The sequence below is a fragment of the Phocoena phocoena genome, chromosome 3 (assembly GCF_963924675.1).
Source record: "Phocoena phocoena chromosome 3, mPhoPho1.1, whole genome shotgun sequence".
Lineage (NCBI taxonomy): Eukaryota > Metazoa > Chordata > Mammalia > Artiodactyla > Phocoenidae > Phocoena > Phocoena phocoena.
Window position 1 is genome coordinate 91,670,690 of NC_089221.1, and position 17,485 is coordinate 91,688,174.

The following is a 17,485-nucleotide window of genomic DNA, read 5'->3' on the forward strand; positions in this document are numbered from 1 at the left end:
TTGGAGTTTTCCCTCCTCTTAACTTTTTTGGAATAGTCTGAGAAGGATAGATATTAATTCTCTTTTATATGTTTGCTAGAATTCCCCTATGAAGCTGTCTGCTCCTGGACTTATGTTTGCTGGGAGTTTTTTTTTTTTTATTACAAATTCAATTTCAATATTACTGATCAGTCTGTTCAGATTGTTTCTTCCTGATTTAGTCTTGACAGGTTGTATGTTTCTAGAAAATTTTCTGTCTGTTCTAGGTTGTCAAATTTGTTGGCATTTAACTGTTCACAGTATTCTCTTATGATTTTTTTTTGTATCTCTGTGGTATTTGTTGTTATTTCTCTTCTTTCATTTCTTATTTTGTTTATTTGGGTCCATAAAGTAGAAAACCTCTTATATGTGTGTAATTGCATACCCCAAAGAAGAAAACCAAAGCAATGGAAGAAAATAAATATGAAACATTCTAACTCAGGAAAATTCTTGAAATTAAAAAAGGAAAGACTTTAATTTCAAAGAATAATTTCTTGCCCAAATCTATACAAAAAGAGCAAGCCATTTATTTGGAAAAGAAAAGCAGATGAGAGAGAGTGAGTGAGGGAATGGGAGAGAGGAGCTACAGGTAAAAAGAGAGTAAGAGACATATCAACCAATCAATTGCATGAACCTTATTTGGATATTGATTCAAAAAAACAAACAAACAAATTTTAACATGTTTAATACAATTAGAAAGTTGAAACACTGCATATTTGATAATATTAAGGAATTGTAATTTATGGACTTAATGGCATTGTAGTTATGATTTTTAAAAGGTCCTATTATTTTTAAGATACCTCCTTAAATATCTATAAATGAAATTATATGATGTCTGATATTTGCTTTAAAATAATAAAGGAGTAAGGGAAGTAATTAATTAGATAGATAAAACAACATTGGCCATGAATTGATAATTGCTGAAGCAGTGTGACAGTTAAATGGGATGGTTCATGGTATATTGTCTACTTGGTATATGTTTTAAATGATTTGCAATACAACGTTTAAAAAGAATTTTTTGTCCTCAATAGGATGGAAACTTCAAGCCTAGGCAAAATAAATGTTTTCCATTTTCCTAAATAAACCTAAAGACTTCTAGAGTGCCAACTTATGGAAATCTTTCCCCTCGTGTCATGGTAGCCTGCTGCAATTGTTTAGATAAATCTTCTTTAACATTAATTTAACTTCTTTTAACATCTACTCAACTGGATGCATGTGTCTGAGAAGGATTTCATGTGTTTTTTTTAGGATTGTGGAAAAGGGATATTATAGTGAACGAGATGCTGCAGATGCTGTCAAACAAATCCTGGAGGCAGTTGCTGTAAGTATGAAGTGACAGCAATAGTGTAACTCTGGGTAATGTCTTCCTTTTACAGAATCATCATATAGGAAGTGTGTATCTGTGACAAGCTGTAAAATTTACAGAAAAACAGTATGAAATATTTACTAGAAAATGTTGAACAAATTTATATTTTCTATTGATAACTCAGACTCTGAAAGATGCAGTCCTCATATATAATGCCATAAGTTTGTAAAAATCATTTCCATTCTATTATTATGAATCAGATCAGACTTTGGTGCCTATAGTTGTTCTTTTCTCTCTCTTTCCATTTCTTTAGTTTATCTCTTTATTGTTCTTCTTGTTTGGTAAGGAAGTGGAAAAATGTTCAAGGAGATAAATATAGACCTTAGAGCATAGAGATTATTAATTTTTCTTTCAAGAGAAGAAATGAGTAAATTAGGAGAAAAATTCTGACAATTTTATTTTTTTTAAAGGGAGAAGTATGTTAACATTTTAAACTGGAATAAAGTTTTGTAAGTTAATGATGGAAACAAGGACACACATTTACCAAAAAATATATATATATAATTTTGAGAAGTTGGTTTGTATTGAATTAATAAGGAAATATTTGCCTGAATGAAACAGACTCAACTGGTGCAAATCTTCCTATAGATTAGTGGTGTCTAGTATGTCCTGGGACACTTTGGTGATTTATTTATTGAATATAAATCCAGAACAAATTATTCTCTGAATAAACAGGATGGGGCCCAAAGGGACATATTTATTAGGATCAGTTAAAGAGACAAATCTATAAAATATACCCAGAATTAATATATATTCTATTAATCAGAGTCAGTTTTATAACTAAAATCATTAGTCAATATCTTGAGGAGCCACAGTGACACAAGTACATGTCCTGTGAATTTTACCTACAACCAAAACAAGAAGGAGGGAAGGAGGAAGGAAGGAAGGAAGGAAGGAGGGAGGGAGAGAGGACTCTTGATACCTAACAAGCTTATGTACCAATTGTGGGTGGAAAAAAAAAAATCCAGTCTTCATAATCTTTGCATAGGGCTGCTAGCAATAGAAGATCTGTGATCTAACAAAATCCGTTATTATCAATGCCAAGTTCGTATGGCTTTATAACCCAGACTTTCCAAATTATTTTTTCCTATAAAGCGTTTTGATCCTTTTGCTATGGTGGGGGATTAAAAGTTTGAGGGCTTCCCTGGTGGCACAAGGGCTTCCCTGGTGGCACAGTGGTTGGGAGCCCGCCTGCCGATGCAAGGGACGTGGGTTCGTGCCCCGGTCTGGGAGGGTCCCAAATGCCACGGAGCGGCTAGGCCCGTGAGCTGTGGCCGCTGGGCCTGCGCGTCTGGAGCCTGTGCTCCACAATGGGAGAGGCCCCAGTGGTGAGAGGCCAAAAAAAAAAAAAAAAAGTTTGAATTTGGGGTGGATAAAAGCTGGAGAAGATGCCATGGAATTTTACTTTAAATACACAATGCAGTTCCTGATTATATGAATTTTGAATATCAAATTCATCTTTCACCACACCTAAAATAACCACTCCATTCCAGATTTTTCATCAGATACAATATATTTACCATCTTGGCTTCCTAAGCCTGCCAACTTGGGGATCGTTTTTAACTTTTCCATCACCTTCTCTCCTCACATCCACCTTCCCAACTTCAGTTGAATCTCTCTTCAAGTATCCATGAACATAATCCTGCTCCCTATGTCATGCTATGACTATTTCTAGCATGACTTTAAAAAACACTTCTGGTTGCTTCCAATTCCTATCTCTAAATATACATCTGTGTATGTCTATCAATCCTCCTTTGCAGTCACTGTTTTCATTTTGTCCCTTTTGAGTTCAGTAATGGTAGTTTTATGCCTTACTTACTCATTTTAAATCTTCTTTTTTCACTACTGTGTTCCATAGATTATCTATTCAAGTAAACTTGCTGGCAGTGGCCCACTATCACTTTCCTCAAATCAGGCAGGCAGCTGGTATAGCAGTTAAGAGTACTTTGGGGGCTTCCCTGATGGCGCAGTTGTTGAGAATCTGCCTGCCAATGCGGGGACACGGGTTCGAGCCCTGGTCTGGGAAGATCCCACATGCTGCGGAGCAACTAGGCCCATGAGCCACAACTACTGAGCCTGCGCGTCTGGAGCCTGTGCTCCACATCAAGAGAGGCCGCGATAGTGAGAGGCCCGCGCACTGCAATGAAGAGTGGCCCCAGCTCGCCACAACTAAAGAAAGCCCTCACACAGAAAGGAAGACCCAACAGAGCCAAAAATAAATTAATTAATTTTTTAAAAAAAGAGCACTTTGGGAGTCAAACAGATCTGGGTTCCGTTTCTAGATGTGCAAGCTTGGGTCTATCACTAAATACCTCTGAGCCTCAGTTTCCGCATGTAAAATAGGCATAACATTCAACCTAACAGGGTTGTGGAAAAGACTAAATGAGATAAGGTATGGAAATCATAGCAATCTACAAAAAAGAAGGAAAAGAGGATAAGCAACTTCAGACTCAGAATATTCATTTAAAGATGTATTACATCTTATAAATCTATATATACATATACATTCCACAGCTGAGTACTAAAATAAAAGACATATGACAATGGTAGGTGCTCAAAAATATTTGCTGAATAAATAAATGAAAATTTATCAAAATAGCCAGAAATAACCACTATTCTATATTTTGTCTTTCTAGATAATGTCACGTTTACTGAAACATTCTTATAATCATTTTTCTACTCAATTCGTATGAAACAAAACTATGTAATTTGCTTCCATTCATAAGATTCTTTTCTACTCCCTTACTATCATTTAATTCTTTTCCTTTCATTCAAAACTTACCTTCTTCAATATGTTTTTTCATTCAAAACTTTCATTTTGAAAGTTTCATTCAAAACTTACCTTTCATTCAAAACTTACCTTCTTCAATATGTTTTTTCTGGTTGCCTCCATCCATTTAGGTCAGCTCTTGACTCTTTTGGCTTATCACAGTGGGCATGCTTCAATTTAGTGATACCTCGGGTGGCTGACTGGGAGAATTCTCATTCAGTGAATGAGAAATGGATGCTTTCAGCATCAGGATTTTCCCCCTGTTGGAGTTACATCAATTGAGGGATAAAAGAGCCACCAATAGAGATGGAGATGGAGGTGCTCCACATAGAACACAGGGACTAGAGTTCCTAGAACTCTATTTCAGGTCTGCAAAAGATGGATTGGTTAGTCTACTGCTAATCTTAAATTTAAAACAAAAACTGTGTTATTTTACCTACTCATAAAGCTCTACAAAGCTCCAGTTTAGGAAGCAGGTTACCGCATTCAAGTCAAACATTCTTTGAAAGAAGTTTTATAAAAATCAGAGTTTCTCTGATTGCTGCCCCTAAGGGTTAATTTAGAGGAAAAAATTAATTTCCCTCAGTGTTTCACAGGTAGAAAGCAAACAATTTAAAACTTGTGAGAAGTAGCTGACATTTATGAAATAGTTTATTGTCAACTACATGGCTATAGATAGCTATAAAAATAAGACAGTTGGGAACTCAAAGTAATCAGTGATATATCTCACATTTCCCCTGAATCACACACTTTTAAGACTGTATCTAGGCTGGTTTTTGAAAGCACAGAAGTAGAAAACTTCAAGATTAAAAATTTCTTGGGAAATATGTCACAGGCATAATGACACCCCTTAGGCAACAAATCTTGTAATCCTTCTCTTCCTCCTCACTTCATCCCAATTCTTGCCCCAAATATTTCACACTATTTGTCTGACTGTAATCTTACTCCTTCTGCATTTTAGCTTTAAATAGCATTTTTGAAAGCTTTTAAAATGAATATGAAAGATGTTTCCCGCTTTGCGTTTGAATTCATTCAGTTAGTCTTTAAGTGCAGATCTTTAAGCCTTCTTGAGTAGTCTATCTTCCTGAAATGAATTCAAGGTTGTCGCAAGTTAAACAGTCCAGTCAGTCTGGACATTCAGGAAGGGTCATCGTGTCATGTGTCATAAACCACAAGGCCAAACCTTAAAGCCCTCCTTTTCCATTTACTTGTAGAGATAACCAGGGACTGTTTCATCTCCTCTGGCAGCTCACTATTGCCACCACCTCTAGTTCTTTCCTTGTTATCATTGCTATCCTACTGTTCCTCTGTTTTCAAAAAAAGTACTGTCCCTCTCTTTTTTCCACCCCTAATGCTGCCTCCCCTCTTTTGCTAACCACAGTTCTCTTGGGCATGTATTAATTTCAAAGCCATGAACTTGGAGCCTGGAGAAACTTGTAATTTAGGAGTATACACTGAACTTAATAAAATAAAAGGAAATGGTTGAAAAAATATTAAATATGTTTGCTATCCCAACACAGAGATTTTTTTTGTTCAAATCGTTTTAAATATTATGGTGATGGGCGTGAAGAGTTGCAGACAAAAACATCTCACCCTTTAAGGTTATGGAAAAAAATATGGTATCTGAACATCAAAGAAAAACAGGAAATGGACATGATTGTAAGGATGCAGAAATAGTCGAAGCTCCTTTTGGTAAATTTTTTAAAACCTGTAATCTCCCCTAAAAAAAGAACAAATTTAGCCTATTAGAGAATCAATCGATAAAGAACTAATGACTAGATAGTGAAGAACTGGAAAGGCAAAAGGGGAACACTAAGCTAATGTATTGTAGAGGGAGCAGCTTCGAGAAGCAGCCTCCTCTTGGACTGGAGAAACCAAGTAAAGAAGTTGAGATTATTAAAATTTAGAAGTTTAAAGGAGGTGCTCTATAGACCTGTGTGAAAGTTCACTGCTTGGCTAGGCTGGTGTCTCTTTTCTGACATCAGAGGCATTGCCCATGCAGCGGGCACTCAGACCTTTGAGAACGGTGTTCTGGCCAGCTAGTGCTGGTGTTACTGAAGAGGGACTCTGGGATTGGTTCTGTGAGCCTTGGAAAAGTGGAAACTGGAATTAGCAACTGCTATCGGAATGATCTGCCACTGCGGGGTTAAAAAGTGCTTGGGAAGAACAAGCAGAAAGACAGACTCAGAAAGGGAGCAAGTCCCTTCATCCGCTTCAAGGCTTCCACTCTCTTCCTAGTGCCCTCTAATGGCAGAGCCAAACAGGAAGCCAGCAGAGGAAAAGTGTCACTTGTAACTCAAGTCCCCACTTCACAAACCGGACTATAGAAGGGCAGATATAAAGTTGAGAGACAATAGCTTAGTAAACGGTACCGGAAGTTAATTGAAAACAAAAATCAGTTCTCAAAATTTCTGTTTCTGTTCATAGATTCTTTAAAGTCTTCATAGTCTTTACTAATGTGTGTGAAATGGTTCTAGAGCTCAATGAATTCAAAACAAGTGCAGCAGCATTAAAGAAATTACCATCGGGCTTCCCTGGTGGCGCAGTGGTTGAGAGTCCGCCTGCCGATGCAGGGGACGTGGGTTTGTGCCCTGGTTCGGGAGAATCCCGAATGCCGCGGAGCGGCTGGGCCCGCGAGCCGTGGCCGCTGAGCCTGCACGTCCGGAGCCTGTGCTCCGCGACTGGAGAGGCCACAGCAGTGAGAGGCCTGCATACCAGAAAAAAAACAAAAACAAACAAACAAAAATTACCATCTAGGGACTTCCCTGGTGGCGCAGTGGTTAAGAATCCGCCTGCCAATACAGGGGACATGGGTTCGAGCCCTAGCCCGGGAAGATCCCACATGCCGCGGAGCAACTAAGCCCGTGCGCCACAACTACTGAGCCCGTCTGCCACAGCTACTGAAGTCCCCGCGCCTAGAGCCGGAGCTCCGCAACAAGAGAAGCCACCTCAATGAGAAGCCTGCGCACTGCAGTGGAAAAGTAGTCCCCGCTCGCCGCAACTAGAGTAAGTCTGCATGCAGCAACGAAGACCCAACACAGCCAAAAATAAATAAATTTATTTTAAAGAAATTACTATCTATATTTACTACCAAGTACTATGCTTGATAACATTTATAGGTTTAATGGGCAGTATATATGTCATTCAACTTTACATTATTTGACATGTTTAAGCCTTTTTCCACCTGACCTCTTATTCCTGTTGACAGAACCAATCTACTTTTATAAAGATGGAAAAGGCTAAAACTTCTTCTCCCACCCTCCCTTGCAGCTAGTCAAGGGCATATGACCTGATCCTCACCAATGAGTTTTGATGGGCAGTCTGCTTGTGAGTTATTAGAAAAGTTTCTCTTTAATAAAAGGAGAACCAGGAGAAGAAAGGTCTTTTCTCTTTTTCACTGTCATATTGGAGTCTGTGTATGAAACTGGGAGCTGCTTTTGCTGTCTTATAATTATGAAGAGAAACATGACAATGTTGAAGAAGGCAGAGAAAAAAGTAGACATCATTGGAATTCTCCTGCTTGATATCTCATAGATGGTAATGAGCTTCTCAAAATTTCTGCCACTTTAAATTGTATATCTTGTTACTTAAAGCAAAAAGATACTGAACTTCTTATTAAATAAACTTTTGAGTATATACTAATAATGGTTCTGTGGTCAGAGCAAATTGTATAGTTTTTCGTCTATCTAAACATAACATGAAGGGCATACTCCTAGATAAAAAGATTCTGGTCCCTCACATTTCTAAAAACTGAATTTCACTGAATGTAAAACACACATCCACATACTGATAAATGAGGATTAAATATGATTTGAAGGGACACTGAGGTTTAAGGTCATTAACAATAAGCTTGCTTCTGACACTTGTTCTTTGTTTTTGTGAATATTTTTCTCGCTTGGGTCCACTTATTGTCAATAGAAAGATTCTTCTGAGGACTTAATTAAGCAATGAGAGACTAAGAAAGAAAATGGGGGGGGGGGGTTGTTTAAGTTTGTCGGTTCCTGTAGTATTTACATTTTTTTCTGGGGAGATTTTGTCCCTTGTTACTTCCATTTGAACGTTGATCTCTGGAGGGTGGATTTTAATGCAAGGCTCAGGCATTAAAACACTATAATGATAATTTTACCAGTAAAAAGTAAAAGTGGTTATATATTCTTACTAAGAATTGAGAGATTACATTCACCAGAGAAGAAATAGCAAATAGTTCTGTTAATGTTCTAATTTTTTTATTTATAAACATAGAATAAAATAGATCAATGGCTTAGGCATAGCATAGATATTTTATCAAAAAAAAATTTGGAGCAAAAAAAATCTACATTCTGAAAATTATATCTCAATATTAGGAACCTGGAGATGTAAAAATAATGCCTGGGAAGGAGGTTCCTTTCTCATTAAATGTTTCTGTACATCATTATCGACAATGATATCAAAAGTTTATCAAATTCTAAGTGGCCTTCTCTCTTTTGATTCCAGGGAATCACAATAAATTCTAGAGTAAATATCTAGGAATTTTCCAAGTACTATATACAAAATATCATGTTAATTGTTACGTTCTAAATGACTTGTTCTTTCTGTAAATGATGTCGGTAATTAAGTTCAACCATTAGCTGATTCTCTGGAATGTGCCAAAATCTTGGATACAGAGATTAAGTTCATTAGTTTATAGAGCAGATAGACACATAAGCACATAGCTGTAGGATGACATATGTGCACCAGTTGATGCGTTTTGCAACTTCAAAGACATCAGGGAGGGTGAAACCTATTCAAAACATCTAAAATGAAACTGAGTCAGAAAAATCTTGCCAGAGGATGTTATGTCTGTGTTGGATTTTAAAAGAAAAATTGCTGTTTAGTAGTCAGCCAGTATGAAAAAAAGGGAATACCAGGAATACTCTTTTTCTCCCACAAATTTTTATAGAACATAATAGACCAAAGATGCAAAGGCATGAACTTCTGGTCTTTGGATATTGCTAGAAAGTAAAGTACACTTGGTGAGAACTGGGGTTTGAGCGAGAGGTATGGATCTTGTCCAGAGAGGCTTACATGAAATAAGTTCCCATGTTTCTATAGATGAGGAGACCCTGAAAGACTTCTGCTGCAGGACCATCATCCTTCATGGCAGCATGAAGTCCAAAAGCAAGGCAGCCAGTTAAGAGGTTATGAAAATGTCCAGTCAAGAGATGAAAAGCATCTAAAAGGACATGGTTTGTGATTCTATGAATGAAATATGCTAACAGCTAAGCCCAGGATTCCCCTTGGGTCTGCACTGCCAATATTTATGAATGTTACATGTGAAGACTTAGAGATTATGAGAAATAAACTAGAGTGGGGAACATGCATAGAAGAGGACTTAGAGGATTGATAAGAAATTCTCATCAAACTTCCTCACCTTTATTAACATTACAGTGTAGTCTCTTCTCACCTCTCTGCCCACTTGCTCTCTGAGGCTTTACTCCATTCTCTTCCATACAGTTACACAGTTCCTCCAATGAACTTTTTCTTCAATTCCTATTTCCTTCACCTACATTTTTTTTTCCTTTTATACTCTCTTTTACCTCTCCTCTAGCTGAGAACAAATGATGAAAAAAACAACAGCAAAAAATAACAAACATTTTAAGAGACCAACCAAAGCCTCTAGCCCAGGATGACCATATTCCCTACACACAACATGCACTGTAGGTCCTGAGGAGAGCTACAGAAAGTAAACATGAGACACAGTCCCTGCCTGGAAAGATTTAACAAGAAAAAGAGGGTAAAAAATAACATCTAAGTTATCTTTCTTAGAAGGAAACACCTTGGGATTGAGGTGAATGTCTTCACTATTCCAAAAGCCCATTGAAATGTCATGCACATGAGGTTACTGTGTAGATATGACCTGATTCTTACTTGATGTCCTTGCATTACAGTCTTTAGAGGTTCATTCACAGCTGTTCTGTCAGGCTTCAGTCGCTAAAGGAATGAGATTCACAGAATCCTTGACTTTGGAGCAGGAGAATTGGATAACCTCAAGTAAGGGTAGGAAAATTTTTTCTAGTTAACAGCGGCAGTATTTTAAAAAAGGCACAAAAAAGGAAGCAAAATGTAGTAAGAGATCTACCCGCAGTTTCCTTATGAGGTCAGGAAAGGCACACATTTTTTCTGTTTCTATAGATGACCTACAAAGACTTAATGTGAATAAAGAAAAAGAAAAAAGATGGGAATTCAAGCTATAAGGGAATATGGTTTTAAGTAAATTAATAAGTTTTAATTACATTTAAAAATGCTTATTCCAAGCATGTGTGTATCAACCATGAGGGGAAGGATATTATCATACCTTTTCTATTTTAAACAAACCTTACTCTAATTGGCAATTTGGCCTATTTTCCGTTCCTGTGATACAGTATTTCACATCTATGTATTCTGTTCCTCTAACCCTGAATGCTCTGAAAAGCTAAAATTCAGAAAAAGCTGAGCAAAGAATTCTACCACCCACAATGGGCGCTCTAGGAGGACAGTCTCTTCTTTACGTCAATATAGTCTATGTGTGACAACCTCTACCTATGGGCTGCAAGGGAATGACTCTAAGCTAAAAAGATTCCTTTGAAAATGATCCCCTTTTAGGAAAGAATTATCATGTGGGAAATATCAAAGTATTGTGGCTTGAAGGTGAACAGTGATCCTTTCTTTGTATGTGTGCTTCTCTCCAAGGATGGTGGAGTAACTAAGGTTAAATTCTAGCTAACTATTTCTATGTTGTTTTTTCATTGATTATTTATTGGAGCATGGGGATGGGACCATGAAATTTATATCCTTGCTCTTGGGTAACAGTTGTCTGCCCCGTAACTGAAGTACTCTCTGCCTTGAGGAAATGAAGTCCTATTTTGTATTATAAGGATGAATGTGAATCTTCTACTTATGATGTCTTTGACCCATAAAAAATGAATTTTTACTTTGAAAATGGTTAATTCAGAAGTAGTGTGGAAAAATGAATAATCCTCTGAAAGAGTCAGGTAAATATTTTTTTATTTCTGGGTCAGAAGAAGAGCTTTCAGGCAACATTATAATAATACTCCGTTAACTTCATTCCTTGAACATGGACTTTTGATTTTAGTATTATTAAATAATTCAAGAACAAATTCTGCAAAAGTTTTACAAAGTATTTTGCCTGCCTCGTAAATGAGAAATATACAATTCAATGAAGATGTCAAATTAACAAACAGGTAGAGGCCTAGGTCATAACTATAGATTGCACCAGTCATGGAAACAGAAGGTTAACTTGGTTTTCTTGTTTTAGTCACTGTCTTTGGTCCCATCTCAAGTGTGTAGCTCCTGAATAAGGAGTGCTCACAAAAAATCCAGCTTACTCACTTTGGGTAAGATTCAGTTTCTCAATGGAAACAACAGGAACACTAGTTTCATTTGGGCAGGGCAGTTCTTTGTAGGTGTTTAGCATCACTGGCTATATTAACCTGTTCAGGCTGCTATAACAGAATACCACAGATTGGGTGGCTTAAAGAAAAAACATTTGTTTCCCACAGTTCCAGAAGTTAAAAGTCCCAGAACAGAATGCCAGCATGGTCAGATTCTTAGTGAGGGCTCTATCCTAGGTTTTAGACTGCAGTCTTCTTGCCGTGTCCTCACAAGGGAGAGAGAGCAAGCTCTGGTCTCTTCATCTTCTTATAAGGGCGCTAATCCCATCATGAGGTCTCCACCCTCAAAACTTCATCTAAATCTACTTACTTCAAAAGGCTTCACCTCCAAATACCATCACATTGGGGATTAGGGCTTCAACATATGAATTCTGGGGGGACATAAACATTCAGTCCATACCACTAACCTCAATACAGTACACTGAATGCTATAGGAGGCCAATACATTGCGACTACAAAAAAGAAAAACTTTCACACAGTTTCCAATGCATCTAAGCACAACTGTCCCCTTAATGTGTCTATTCTCACCCTCTCTCTCTGTCTCTTTGTCTCTGTCTCTCTCTCCCTCTCTCTCTTACTTTCAACCTCTCTCCCTTCCTCCTTCCTTCTCTCCCTTCCTATCTTTATTTTGTAAATTCCAGAGAATCATCACCATCCAAAGATCTAAAGAAATGGAACCACCATTGCAATATATGCAGTGTTGGACATACTAACAATTCTTACTAACATTTTGCCTACTTTAAAGAAAAATTTCAGTAACCACCAGAGGTTTCAAAATGTTTTCTTGACCTAGGACAAGAATACCCTTTCTCATTCCAGTGTTCCAGTTTATCTTTCTGCCTTTTGTAAATGTAATTTAAGGCCCCTCTGCAATATCCTCTTTATTTTTGGCTCATGAAAGTAGTGTGAAATAATTCTAACGCATTTTACATGCCATATATTTAATATTAATCTTCTGTGATTTCTGACCTCAGTGTTTCCTCCCAATTATTTGTTTTGCTTAAAGTTTACAGAGCCTGCTCTGCTTATTTTTTTCGAGGAAATGGTTCCCTACATTTCATCAATCCATAAAATTTTGCTGGAATGTCAGGGCTCTCCCTATTATGCTATAAACAGGTGGTGGATTAAATAGATAACTATCAATACTTATCTGTGCTCAGGACACATAAAAATAGTCAAAACTCAGATTTTATTAATAGAATGTTCCACGTGTTTTTAAAGATATGTATAAGTTGCATGATTTTAGTGGCAAATGATGACCACCAAGAAAATGAATAGTATATATACATAATTTGGAATGTAGACAAGGAAGATTCACATTTAACTGTCCTTTGTTTTCTTTATGTCGCAGTATATGTTGAACCGAAAGTACAGTAGTCCCCCTTATCTGAGGTTTTGCCTTCCTTAGTTTCAGTTACCCGCAGTCAACCATGGTCCAATAATATTAAGTGGAAAATTCCAGGAATAAACAATTTATAGTTTTAAATTGCACGCCATTCTGAGTAGCGTGATGAAATCTTGCACCGTCTGGCTCCATCCCGCACCTGATATGAATCATCCCTTTGTCTAGCATATCCCACTAGTCATTTAGTTGCCATCTAGGTTATCAGATCGACTGTCACAGTATTGTGTGCTTGTATTCAGGTAACCCTTATTTTACTTAGTGATGGCCCCCTTTAAAGCACAAGAGTAGTGTTACTGGCAGTTCGGATATGCCAAAGAGAGCCAAAAAGTGCCTCCTTTAAGTGAAAAGTTCAAAGTTCTTGGGTTAATAAGAAAGAAAAAAAAATCATGTGCTGAGGTTAGTAAGATCTACTAAGATCTATGGTAAGAATGAATCTTCTATGCATGAAACTGTGAAGAAGGAAAAAGAAATCCATGCTAGTTTTGCTGTAACCCCTGAAACTGCAGAAGTTATGGCCGCAGTGCATGATAAATGCTTAAGATGGAAAAGGCATTAAATTTTTACAACAAGATATTTTGAGAGAGGTAAAGTGACTAAAGAAACAGAATAGAGTTTCTACACACCAAAAAAAAAAAAAAGATATGAGAGAGAGATAGGCACCACGTTCACATAACTTTTATTACAGTATATTGTTATAATTATCCTATTTCATTGTTAGGTATTGTTATTAATCTCTTACTTTGCCTAATTTGTACATTAAATTTTATCATAAATACGTATGTATAGTAAAAGCAGAGTATATATAGGGTTCAGTACTATTTATGGTTTCAGGCATCTGCTGGGAATATTGGAATGTATCCCCTGCAAATAAGAGGCGGGGGGTGCACTGTATAGCTTTCAGCTCTAATTTTGATGCAGCAGACCTGCAAGTTGGAGATTATTGCATTGGCATCTCTGTAGTGATCAATTTTCTTCAGATTTATTTTGTGTTACTTAAAAGACTTTCTTTGGATGTTTAGGATCCATCTTGATTTTTAAGATAAAATCATACATCATATCACACCATTTCCCCCCTTAACCCTCCAGTGTCTCCCCATCACAGCCACCCTCTATGCACGGCCCTCAGAGTCCTGCCTGGAAAGGCCTTCTGCTGACCTCATGATCCTCTTTCCATGGGCCTTCATTCACAGCATTCCAATGACCTTCTGTTTCACCAACATGAGAAGCTCTAGTCCAGAGAATTTTGAGCTCTTGTTTGAAACTAGAATATAAATTACCAGGTGTTTTGAACCTCTTTCTACTATGTCCTGCACTCAGAATGGTTCATGGTGTATATTGGGCATTCCATAAATATTTGTTGGATGACTTGACTGACCAAAGATTGTTTATTGCTTCATTCATTTATTCATTCATTTATTCATTCATGCATTTACTCACCACCTAACCAAACAACTAAAACTATTTATTGAGCATATATTTAGACCCTAACACTATACACTCAATAAGAGAGCACATGGCACGTGTGTGCCAAGAGTTTATGTTCTTTAATTTACCATTTGCTAACTGCAAAATACCTAGTGTATTCATTTTCTATTTCTAACAAATTACCACAAATTTAGCAACTTAGCACAACTAATTATCTCTCAGATCTGTAGGTCTAAGTCCAGGGGGCTCTACTGGGTTCTCTGCTCAGTGTCTCACAAAGTGGAAACTAAGCTGTTAGTTGTCCCGGGTAATTATCTGGAAATTCTAGGAAAGAATCTGCTTCCAAACTCATTGAGCTTCCAAGCTCCTTTGCCAAATTCACGTGGTTGTGTGACCAACATCCCCGTTCCCTCACTGCTTGTCAGCCAGGGACTGCTTTCAGCTCCTAAGGACTGCCTCATTCCTTGGCATATGCCTCCCTCCAACTTCAAAGCTAAATTGTTTCAAATCCCTGACTTTCTTTTCTGCTGTCAGCCAGAGAAAACTCCCTGCTTTTCAAGGGTACATTTGATTTGATTAAACCTATGTGAATAACCTCCTTATTGTCATGTAAATTAATATAATCCTAGGAGTGCTGCCTCATCTATTCATAGATTCCACCCACACTCAGAAGGGAGAGCATTTAATATAAGAGCTAAGTTCACATAGGGGTCATTCATAGAATTCTGCCTATTACACCCAGACCAACCTACTCTTACTAATCAAGGTGTGATGCATTCGTTTTCCAACAATGTATTCGCTCTAATCAACTCGAAATGTGGATTCTATGGGAAAGTAAATTAGCAATCCAAAGTTCAACATTCAAGGATAAACTTGAATATCATTGGTTTTCAGGCCTTTCAAAGACTCATTCACTGACAAGTATTTTGGTTTGTTTTTTAATGTGTAGCACTTAATTTGTGTTCTCATGCTCTTCTATTATTCTCTCCTGGAGGTTTTTTTTTAATTTTCATATGTTAGGAAATCAATTCTGCTACTTCAGAGTATTAACCACAACAAGTATTTTCAGAGGTTTTCAAAACTATTTGCCATATCTTAGAAAAGAAGCTGAAACACAGATCAGTGATCAAAAAGAAGGAATGTGGCTGAGGCTATGTGTGGCATCTTGGCACAAAAAAAAAAAAAGCAATATACTTACATACATTTGTTTTTTTATGTTTCTCTCTAACTTATTTTTTTGCTTAACAATATGCCTTGGAAATTTTTTCCATTTATGTATTAGTTTTCTATTGCTGCATCACAAGTTACCACAAACTTGAACACTTAAAATAACACTATATATTATCTTACAATTTTGTAGGTCAAAAGTTAGGCATGGCATGACTAGATTCTCACAATTCCAAAATTAAGGCATCATCAGGGCTGCACTTCTCTCTGGAGGCTCTGGAGAAAAATCCGCTTCCAAGCTCATTCAGTTCCTTGGAGGAATTCAGTTCCTTGTAGTTGCCTTGATACTTGGCCTTCTCCATCTTCTTACCTGCAATGGCACATCAAATCCTTCTGATGCTTTGAATCTATTTCACTGACTCTTCTGTTTTCCTCTTCTGCTTTTAAAGGCTCATACAGTTACATTGGGCCCATCTGGATAATCCAGGATAATCTCTGTATTTTAAGGCAACAGTAATTCGTAATCCTAACTACATATGCAAAGTCTCTTTGCCATGTTACATGGCATGTTCACAGTCCCAGAATTGGAGAATGGAGTCTTCTTTGGGACCATAATTCTGTCTACAACAGTTTAATACATATGGATCTTTTTCATTCTTTTAGTTGCTATGTGGTTTTTCATACTGTGAGCTCTGTAATTTATCCAGTTCCTACATGGTTATTAAACTTTTTTCCAATTTTAAAAATTATACATAATATAGTAATAAATATCCTTGAGGCATATTATGCACAAGTGAAAATATTCCCTTAAGATACATTCCAAGAAGTGGCTTCTATTAGACAATTAATATATTCATTTTACATTCTTTCATGGATGTGGCTAAATTTCAAGGCTTTACCAATCTACAGTATTGCTAATAGTTGGAATCTTCCTCTTTAACAGCATGTGCATCTGACCAGTCCTCATCATTATATTCTTTTCTCTGTTCTTTGCTCTGTTTTTCGGTGATTTATATGTGTTTTTCTCTTGGTATGTAGGAGCTCTCTATATATTCAAATATTAATCTTGATCATATATGTATAATCTTATATATATCTTTATGTGTAATCCATATCATATAGACAGATGGATAGTAGAGTAAATGTTTTCTCCTAGTTTTGCTTTGTTTATGTTGTCTTGCATAATTTTATTGTAGGAGATCAAATTTGTAAGGTTTTTTTTCATCAGTTCTAAGATTTTATATTTTTTGTATCTTTCTTAGGAAGTCCTATCATGTTTTCTCTCCCTCTCTTTCTTTCTTTCTCTATATATACTTAAAATCTCATGTAATTACTCTTAAAATACTTTTGCGGTCATTTTGTTTTGTTCTTGTCCTTTTCTTAGTTTAATAGCTCTTTAACCCACACTTATTATTGATCCGTCTTTGTTAGTTTAATCCACATTTGTTTGTTTGATAGCTCTTTACATGGAAATATTATTATTGTTTGTTATTTTAGTGAACTTGTGTGTGCATTTATATTTTTAGTTCTCTGGTGGTTCCTTTTATAACTTTAAACAATATCGTTCAACCTCTATTTTATATTTTATTAAACTTAGGCACTATATATTTTCTCTCCATTGGGAAAAATAAGGAAATTAATATACATTCACTTCCTTCCATTGACGTCCACCTTCCAATTCTCTCTTGTCATATCTCTGTTTTATACTGGTAAGGTTTACGTCATTTATAATCTGCATCTTACTTGTTTGGGTTCTACCTTTAAATGGACTTGATGCCCATCACCAGCCCTTTACCACAGTTTTTTCTCTTTATTTCTTAATTGGCTGGATTTATTCAAGTAGCTGAGGGTTTTTTGTTTATTTGTTTTGCTTTGGGTTTGTTTGTTTTTTCTGTTCCCAGAAGGGTATAGCAACAATATATTCC

General features: G+C 36.7%; 1 protein-coding gene across 1 annotated transcript in view; it reads left to right on the top strand.

Moving 5' to 3' along the window:
- Positions 1 to 17,485, top strand: part of CAMK4 (calcium/calmodulin dependent protein kinase IV) — a 216,223-nt gene that overhangs the window by 156,570 nt on the left and 42,168 nt on the right. Inside the window, exon 5 of the mRNA XM_065875298.1 lies at positions 1,267 to 1,339. Within this exon, the coding sequence (XP_065731370.1) occupies positions 1,267 to 1,339 (73 nt within the window). The remainder of the gene's footprint in view (positions 1 to 1,266; positions 1,340 to 17,485) is intronic.